General features: G+C 34.0%; 2 protein-coding genes across 5 annotated transcripts in view; one reads left to right on the top strand and one right to left on the bottom strand.

Moving 5' to 3' along the window:
- Positions 1-3,021, top strand: part of sec16a (SEC16 homolog A, endoplasmic reticulum export factor) — a 27,858-nt gene extending 24,837 nt beyond the window's left edge. For all 4 annotated transcript variants that reach the window (XM_048167562.1, XM_048167563.1, XM_048167560.1 and 1 more), the window contains 2 exons: positions 207-284; positions 2,029-3,021. In XM_048167562.1, coding sequence (XP_048023519.1) covers positions 207-284; positions 2,029-2,094 — 144 coding nt within the window. In that variant the 3' untranslated portion in view covers positions 2,095-3,021. The remainder of the gene's footprint in view (positions 1-206; positions 285-2,028) is intronic.
- Positions 3,022-5,348: 2,327 nt separating this feature from the next.
- Positions 5,349-10,000, bottom strand: part of LOC125252788 (E3 ubiquitin-protein ligase hyd) — an 11,714-nt gene continuing 7,062 nt past the window's right edge. Inside the window, exons 5-7 of the mRNA XM_048166365.1 lie at positions 9,994-10,000; positions 8,113-8,207; positions 5,349-5,963 (exon numbers count right to left, since the gene is read on the bottom strand). The exon at positions 9,994-10,000 is cut by the window's right edge and continues 115 nt beyond it. Coding sequence (XP_048022322.1) covers positions 5,922-5,963; positions 8,113-8,207; positions 9,994-10,000 — 144 coding nt within the window. The 3' untranslated portion in view covers positions 5,349-5,921. The remainder of the gene's footprint in view (positions 5,964-8,112; positions 8,208-9,993) is intronic.

Below are 10,000 nucleotides of genomic sequence, written 5' to 3'. Positions count from 1 at the left end.
ACTTGGCCAATAGGAAGGGCTCTTGGATCTCAGAGGCGTGCTGAAGATTGAGGCTCCGCCCCCTTTTGGTGCATGCACACATTAACCAATCACGTGCTGCATGCTAATCATGACTTTCAGTGGGCATGGCCGTCTACATCCACGGAAATGGGTGGTGGTGATGTTGCTCTACTGTTCCCATAGTAACCGCTAGTGTGTTCTCATAGGTTCCCGCTCAGCCGCCAGCGCAAGGAGCTCCACCTGCAGGAGGCGTGACATTTTATAACCCCTCCCAGTTTGCACAGGTACGATTGACAAGGGATGTTTTTTTTAAAGGCAAAAGGCCAAATCACTGTTATTATTTTTAACTAATATTATTAAAAATCATTTTTATTCATTGAAATACAATCTGAATAAAAGATTAAAGGATTAGTTCACTTTAAAATGAAAATTACCCCATGATTTACTCACTCTCAAGCCATCCTAGGTGTATATGACTTTCTTCTTTCTGATGAACACACTCTAAGTTATATTAATAAATATCCTGACGCATCCTAGCTTTATAATGGCAGTGAGTGATACCAACGAGTATGAACTGAAGAAAGTGTCTCCATCCACATCCATCCATCATAAACTTAGTAAGTTGAATACGGAAGGTAGTCTGGCGGAAGCTAGATATTTTACTTCATATCTTGTTAAATATGGATATTTTTCTTACACAAATGCATCACTTCGCTTCAGAAGGCCTTTATTAACCCCCAGGAGCCATGTGCTTTGGAATATGTTTATAATGGATGGATGTGGATGGAGACACTTTCTCCAACTCGTACTCGTTGATCCTCGATCACTGCCATTATAAAGCTCGGATGCGTCAGGATATTTATTAATATAACTCTGATTGTGTTCATCTGAAAGAACAAAGTCATATACACCTAGGATGGCTTGAGGGTGAGTAAAGCTTGGGCTAATTTTCATTTTAAAGTGAACTAATCCTTTAAAAAACCTAAATGAAAATTAGAAAATGTTGCTTTTGCAACTAGCTGAAATATAGTGTTTAAGTACTAAAATTACTCAAATTAAAACTGAAATATTGGAAAAAATACAAAAAATGAAAATTACAAAAACCCATAACAATTACTACAACTTAAAATAATTTTGAGCTAAATTTTAAGCAAACCTAAAATGAAAACTGAAAATGTAAAGAGAATCTAATTTGAAATGTTAATAAATGCTAATACAAAATAACAACACTGTTAGATGTTAGAAATTAAAAACAAAATTCAAATAAAACTAAGAGTAACAATTTAGTTAAAAATAATAAATGCATGTTTTACACTAAATGAACATGAAGAAGAATGAAATTTGTATCAACCACAGTAATAAACAGCAATATTTACTGCGGGTGAAAAAAATGTAACTAATAAAAATCACTATATTTCCTTAATATGCTAATTAATCACTATTGTTGATTATTACAAGTTTTCTGAAATATTATGTTTAAATATGCAAACGAGGTATTCTCTAATTAAATATGCACTACTTTGCATAAATCTGAAAGAAAAGAAATCTGAACATGGATAAAGCCAGGTTCAAAATTTATTTTCATTTTCCTGGCATATTAGAGTTAAAGGTTTTTACAGAGTGGATTTTTTTTATATCTCCTTTTATCACTCCATAAAAAAGCCAGAAAAGAATACATTTTCACCATGTTTTAGGAGTAAAATATGATACAAATCAAGCGAATGATTTATGAACAATATATAAATAGGCTCTGTGAAGTTTGGTGTATGTAACGCTGTTGAAGTGGGAGATTTCTGGCTCAGTGCCGGAGAAAAATTCATTTTGAGAAACAGTATCTAAAGATAATGACAATTGAAATCTACAGTGTAATAAACACTTAAATGTGTATTTGGGATGTTTTCCACTTTCCACTAGCCTCAAAATTGACCAGTGCATGAAAAAAACCAGTGGTTTTGCTTTAAAGTAAATGTTGTGGATGTTGTCACAGAAAGAAACTGACATGCACATGTCTTTCTCTGCCTTCTACAGTCTGTTCCCAGCAGCCGTGCTCGACCTGGTCGTTTGGGACAGAGAGGATACCCCACGGTGAAGTAACAGCTGTAGTTCTAGATCAAACTGTGCTTCTAGACCGGATCGGACTGAAGTTTGGTTTCTGCCTGGACTCCTAGCAGCGCTGGCATGCGGCCCTCAGCCTCCCAGATAACATTGTCTCGCCGTCATAATCATCGTTTCCCGTCTGTGCTGAAGTCGGAACGAATGGATCAGACTCCGGTCCTTGTCCGTTTCTCCTTCATACCCGTCGCGGTCTAACTCTACCCTCTTGTTGCGAGTTTGTACGGACCAGCGGCGCTTCCTCAACATGAGCAGTGTGAATACAAGTGCAATATTGCGATTTTTAGCCCTGTGTAGTTTGATTTCCTTTAGTGTAGTCTGCTCATTTCTGCAGGGTGTATGCGAGTGCGTATGAACGCGTGTGTTTGTTTGTGTGTGCGTGGGGAGGAAATGTGGGCGTGTCTTGCTGATGCATGTGTTAGAGGGCAGTCTGGCCTGTTGTCATGGGAACAGTGCAGCGTACCAGAATGTTTTAGATATTTATTAAGCCTCCTGTCGAAATGAAACCGGACAGGATCTGTATATCAGAGCGAGTTTGTGTACGCAGAATCACGATGTGCTAAACAAACCGATCCTGATCGAATCCTTAATTTTGCCAGTAGCGAAGAATCATACATTTACATGATTTACCAAAATCCCTGTGATCATTTGTGTGTTTTGCTCATAAGATATCTATTATTATTTTCCTGACTTCATCTCGCTCTCCGATCGATCGTCTTCATGTCTCTTAATCCACACACCGCTATTCCTTTGCTCGTTCCGGGGTTCTTGTTCCCATGGTAACGGCGGGGTTTTGTAATTCCAAAGGTCAGCTCTGTTTGAAGGAAGCTTGGACTTTTCCAATGTGTTTAGAAATTGACTGTACAATTCTTGATAAAGTGATAATAAAGATATTTTTGAGCTCTTTAATACTACAGAGTTTTTTTTTTTTTTTTTTTTCCCAAAAAAATTATTCTATCTCTCTATTAATAGGAGCTGCTTATATATATGCATGCTTAAAGGGTTAGTTTGCCCAAAAACTGAAACTAAAAATTCTGTCAGTAATTACTCACCCTCATGTCGTTCTACACCCATAAGTACGGAAGAGGATTAGGGCCAAGCAATAATAAAAAAATAAAAGATTAAAGTTGTTAAATTTCGAGAAAAAACTCGTTAAATTTCGAGAAAGTCGAGATAAAATGTTGAGAATAAACTCATTAAATTACGAGAAAAAACTCGTTAAATTTCAAGAAAAAAGTCGAGATAAAATGTTGAGAAAAAACTCATTAAATTACGAGAAAAAAGTCATTAAATTACAAGAAAAAAGTCGTTAAATTACGAGAACAAATTCGTTAAATTATGAGAAAAATGTCATTAAATTTTCGAGAAAAAAGTCGAGATAAAATGTTAAGAATAAAGTCATTAAATTAACGAATTTATTCTCATAATTTAACGAATTTGTTCACGTAATTTAACAACTTTTTTTCTCGTAATTTAATGAGTTTATTCTCGTAATTTAATGACTTTATTCAACATTTTATCTTGACTTTTTTCTCCAAATTTAACAAATTTTTCTCGTAATTTAACGACTTTTTTCTCGTAATTTAATGACTTTATTCTCAACATTTTATCTCGACCTTTTTCTCGAAATTTGAGTTTTTTTCTCGTAATTTAACGAGTTTATTCTCAACATTTTATCTCAACTTTTTTCTCGAAATGTAACAAGTTTTTTCTCGTAATTTAACAAGTTTATTCTCAACATTTTATTTCGACTTTTTTCTCGAAATTTAACGAGTTTTTTCTTGAAATTTAACAACTTTAATCTCGAGATGGTTTTATTTATTTATTTTTATTGCTTGGCCCTAATCCTCTTCCGCACATAAGACATTCGTTCATCTTCAGAACACAAATTAAGATATTTTTGATGAAATCCGATGGCTCAGTGAGGCCTCTATTGCCAGCAAGATAATTAACACTTTCAGAAAGGTGCTACAAACATATTCAAAACAGTTCATGTGACTACAGTGGTTCAAGCTAAATATTATAAATTGACAAGAATACTTTTTGTGCGGCAAAAAAACAACAAATTTTCAACAATATCTAGTGATGGGCGATTTATGAATCTTAACGAATCTTTTGTTTCGAATCAGTGGTTCAGAGCGTGTATCAAACTGCCAAAGTCACATGATTTCAGTAAACGAGGCTTCGTTACGTCATAAGTGTTTCGAAATTTCAATAGTTCACGTGACTTTAGCAGTTTGATACGCGCTCTGAACCACTGATTCGAAACAAATGATTCGTAAAGCTTCGAAGCTTCATGAAGTGGTGTTTTGAAATCTCCCATCACTAGATACTGTTAAAGTCTTTATTTTGTTTTTTTGGCACACAAAACGTATTCTCGTCGCTTCATAACAATAAAGTTGAACCACTGTAGTCACATGAACTGATTTAAATTTGTTTTTAGTAACATCCTGGGCATCTGAAAGTGTTAATTGTCTTGCTGTCAATGGAGGCCTCACTGAGCCATCAGATTTTATCAAAAATATCATAATTTGTGTTCTGAAGATGAACGAAGGTCTTACAGGAGTGGAATGACATGAGAGTCAGTATATGACATAATTTTCATTTTTGGGTGAACTAACCCTTTAACATTATTTAAAAAATTGCAAAATTGTATTTAAACAATTGTAGATGCATGTTTACTACCCATGGATCTACACTGCCATTGAAAGGTTTGGGGTTAGGAAGATTTTTACTTTTTTTAATATATTTTTTTATTATAAATATTCTCTTCTGCTCACCAAAGCTGCATATATTTGATCAAAATACAGTTAAAAAGAGTAATATTGTGAGCTATTATTACAATTTATTTAAAATGTAATTCTTTCTTGTGATCAAATCTGAATTTTCAGCATCATTACTCCAGTCTTCAGTGTCACATGATCCTTCAGAAATCATTCTAATTTGAAGATTTGATGCTCAAGAAACATTTCTGATTATTATCAATGTTGAAAACAGTTGTGCTGCGGAATATTTTTGTGGAAACTTTCCCCCCAAGATTCTTTGAATAGAATGTCTTTTCTGTCACTTTTAATCAATTTAATGCATCCTTGCTGAATAAAACTATCAATTTATTGTTCTTTTTTTAATCATACAGACCCAAAACTTTTAATCGGTAGTGTATTTTTGTGCAATCTAGCATGAGAATGTTTTTCTCACCAATAGATCTACCACAACTAGCAAAAGCAAATAACAAATCTGTTAAAAGTTTTATTTTTTCCTTAAAAAACAACACACCGACTAACCAAGCATTGTAAATTGACTGCATCAAAACAGGAAAGAAACTGTTCTTAAAAGCATTTCATCATGTCTTTAACATCTGCATAGCTGAAATATTTGTAGAATTTACATGCATCTCATACAAAACTACAGTATGAAACTCTGCATTCTTCATTTAAAGTCATATATTAATTTATAGCTCATTATAAGACTCAAATCAGCAAAAAAAAAAATGTGCACAATGTGCAGACGCCCCTGGAACGTCAAAGCCGTGAACTGGTGGTCAGTGCAGAAGCTCTAGAGTCCAGACACATTTAGCTGAGTTTCTCATGCAGGTACAAATCCAGCCTGTTTGTTTTCCTGATGCAATTTCCCCCCTTTTTTCCTTTACAATCATTTCATCTCCCCTATTCCTATCAATAAAAAGCTGCAAAAATCCATGAAAAAAAGAAGTCCATGTAAACAATGTTTTGAAATATACAAGTAAAATATACAGCCATTTGGGCCTAAAAGTCCCAAACTCAAAGTTCCTCTAGGTCGCAGTGTCTGCCTCATTCTGACATTTGTGTGTGTGTTGGGCTCACAGCTCCCTCCTGTGGACAAAGAGAAAAATGTTATTTTTCTTTTTCAAACAGTCCAGGAAACTCCTCAAGAGCTCTTAAAGGTCCAGTGTGTAATATTTAGGAGGATCTATTGATAGAAATGCAATATAATATACATAACTATGTTTTCAGCTGTGTATAAAGATCTTACATAATGAACCATTATGTTTTTATTACCTTAGAATGAGCCATTTCTATCTAGATCAGGGGTACTCAACAGGCGGCCCGCGGGCCGCATCCGGCCCGTCAGCATTAAATTTGTGGCCCGCATCATGCTACATAAATGTATTTTTATTATAATTTGCGTCCAAAATTAGCGTGAATATTACTTCGTTATTTTACACGTACACTAGTGTAGGCGTACAGTGCGCGTGACGCTGTAATCATCAGCAGAGAACGCGCGTGTACGCGCGCAGCACAGTTTTTCTAACCGCAAAGAACAAAATAAACTGAAGGCACATAGTTTTTGCACTAATTTAGTTTGTCCACAAGGTGTCAGCACTGAAACGGGCTGTTGTTTCAGTCTGAAAAGAAACGGATAAGACCGTGTTGAAGAGCGCTCGTTTGAGGAGATTAAAAGATATCAGCAACTCTAAAATTTTAAACAAGTACAAAGACATTTTATTGTAACTATTTGAGCGAAAAAGAGTAGACAAGCATGAATCTCTTTAGTGCACATGTGTCGAGCACTTGTGTTCGTGAACGCCATCAAAGGTTCGAACCTTATTTTTCCATGATGAAATGCAGTTGACATTCCACAAACTTTGCAGTGTGTAAATTGCCGAGCATCATGAAAAACAAACCTTTTATTCTTAATGTCAATGTGTTATAAACAGAAAGCAAGGAGCGCTCCCATTACAGATCTGTCATCACATCATTGAGCTCACGGAGAATATCTTATTTATCATGTTTACAACGTTGGTTATAGTTAGATAATTCATGAGATTGTGATTGAACATTTAAAAAAAAAAAGAAAAAAGATTTTTCGATTCTGACCAAAATTAAAAGGTAGGTAATAATAATACAAATAATAAAACGTTTATTCTCTGAGTATAAATAGGTGCTATAAAAAGTGTTAAAAAGGTCCAATGGAGTATAAAAAGACTATAATAGAGACTATAAAAAGTGCAATGTTTTCGTCTTATGGACAAACTCTCATCAGCCAGTGAACAACAGCCAGACCTTAAATTTCTTGTGAAAACAATGCCGACATTTCAAATGAATAAGGATTTCTTTTCATCAGTTCTTGTTTTTCTTTATGCATTTGTACATTAAGAATACAGCAAGACAAGCTATTAATAATTTTTTAAAATGCCATTTATCATGTTAAGTGACACTTTAAAAAGGACACCATACTATTAAGACTCAGCTAGATAATAAACTGCACTTTTAGTAAATAAACAGTAAAACTACAAATATTGTCTTAAGTAGGCCTAAATAAAAGTCTTACGATCCAAGTTATAATTTGTGGCCCTTCGCGTTTTATTTGGTTAAAATGCGGCCCTCTTGGCCTCTGAACTTGAGTACCCCTGATCTAGATACACAACGGGTCCCCTTAAATTGGAGTCGACATTTTGCGCCACCATGTTTCTACAGTAGCCCTAAACGGACAAACTGCTCTACAGAGCGCATTTCGTCACTATGTTGTTGTTCTTCTTCTTCGTTGGTGTTTTTAGAAGCAGTTTGCATCATCACTATGCTGAATATGCACAAAGAGTAGTAGTAGTAGTTGTTGTCTGGTTTATTAGAAGCAGAGATCATTCTTTGTTAGAAGTAAGAAGAAACCTCATTGCTTGACTGGCTACTCTCTGCTGTCTCAGACGACATCTTTGTCCTGTGTCGGTCACCGTAGCTTCTCTATGTGCTTAGAAAGCGGTGGACTGAGCCGTTGGATGCAATTCACAACCTCACCACTAGATGCCGCTAAAGTTTACACTGCATCTTTAAGTTGTAAGTGTTCCTTGTTGATTATTCACCAGCTTAAAACTGTAAAAGTGAACTCCCTTTCTGGATCTCAAAGATGTGGTTGTGAGCATAATTAACTTAAAAGCATAATGCATAATGGATAATTAGACAGAGAGTATGTGAAACGTAGCCCTGAATGTGTGTGTGTGAGTGTGTGTATATTTGGTTGAAGTACCAGTGCACTTTTTGCTTTCTGAACTGCCACTTCCAACATGCTCCGGTCAGACAGAATCTGTTGCAGAGTTCCAGAATCCATTTCCAGTAGCATCCCTACACACATTTACACATGAATACATATCACACAGTGTGTACAAAAATCATCCGAAATTGCATACTGTATATAGTAGGTACTACATTTGGTTTGAAACCAGTTTTAATTTTGACAGCAAATTTTGATTTAGTTTTAGTCATAGTCTTTTGACTAAAATGCCATTTTGTTTTAGTCATATTTTAGTCATCGGAAATTGTTTTAGTTTTGGTCTAGTTTTAGTTGACTAAATCTACAGTAGATTTAGTCGACTAAAATCTAATTTAGTTAAATTGTAATGCATTAAGCATTTCTCTAACAATACACAGATGCAATACACTGATATACATCTGATATTCTCTCTAAACTGTTTATGCTGACTTAAGCGGACGTTTTTTTTGATTGACACACTTATCATTGAGGTACGGAAGAGGATTAGGGCCAAGCAATAATAAAAAAATAAAACCATCTCGAGATTAAAGTTGTTAAATTTCGAGAAAAAACTCGTTAAATTTCGAGAAAAAAGTCGAAATAAAATGTTGAGAATAAACTCATTAAATTACGAGAAAAAACTCGTTAAATTTCAAGAAAAAAGTCGAGATAAAATGTTGAGAATAAAGTCATTAAATTACGAGAAAAAAGTCGTTAGATTATGAGAACAAATTCGTTAAATTATAAGAAAAAAAATCGTTAAATTTCGAGAAAAAAGTCGAGATAAAATGTTGAGAATAAAGTCATTAAATTACGAGAAAAAAGTCATTAAATTATGAGAAAATTAAATTAACGACTTTTTTCTCGTAATTTAACGAGTTTATTCTCAACATTTTATCTCGACCTTTTTCTCGAAATTTAATGAGTTTATTCTCAACATTTTATTTCGACTTTTTTCTCGAAATTTAACGACTTTAATCTCGAGATGGTTTTATTTTTTTATTATTGCTTGGCCCTAATCCTCTTCCGTATTGAGGTACTATTATAGTTTTTGTTTAAAAATTTGATTAGATTTGATTTTTAGTTTTTCTGCTTTCATTGTAATTTTAGCTAAAAGTTTTAGTAATTTTTTTGTTTATGTCTTTTAGTTTTTGCTTTTATATGTCTATATAGTTTTTTATTTCTGTTTTAGTTACTTTAGTACATCAGGTTAAGCTAAAGTTGGGAACTAGATGACATAAATTAAGTTTACATTTTTATATATATTTATTTTATTTCAGTTAACGCTTATTTCAAATAATGGAGTTTTTTTTTTTTATGGTTTTAGGTTTAATTAACTATAATAACCCTTATACCTGTAAAATATATTGAATAATCAAATAATGAGTCAAATAATGTTCTTAGTCTTTCCTTCCTGTGACAAGATACAGTAGTTTACTATGAATTAAATAGAAATTAAATTTAATTAAATACAGTTTATTGTGTAAACAAAAAAACAATAATGACCAGGAAAAAATAATAATTATAAACCAGACTCTTATTCTGAAATTTCTGCAGTCTGTAGCAGGCTGCTCATTGAAGTTCAGATGAGGGAGATAAAATATGCACTTTTACAAACATACTACCATATAAACATCATGTAGTAAACATTGTCATAATTCATCAACATTCACTTATCAGCAATCGCTTGGCATAAATGTGCACTATTCATTCTGAAGTGCTGCTTCGCGAGCCTGTAGAGCGCTGCGTTTCCCGTGGTTAGATCACTACTGTGGTTAGATACTGTTTTTTGCATACTATATAGTAGGGAAGTATTCGATTTTGGACACAGCATCTCTCGATTAAGAACCCTGTATTCAAATGAGCTTAGTAACTCACCTGTGAT

This window comes from Megalobrama amblycephala, linkage group LG18, assembly GCF_018812025.1.
Source record: "Megalobrama amblycephala isolate DHTTF-2021 linkage group LG18, ASM1881202v1, whole genome shotgun sequence".
NCBI classification, from domain to species: Eukaryota; Metazoa; Chordata; class Actinopteri; order Cypriniformes; family Xenocyprididae; genus Megalobrama; species Megalobrama amblycephala.
This window is presented reverse-complemented; position numbering and strand designations above follow the sequence as displayed.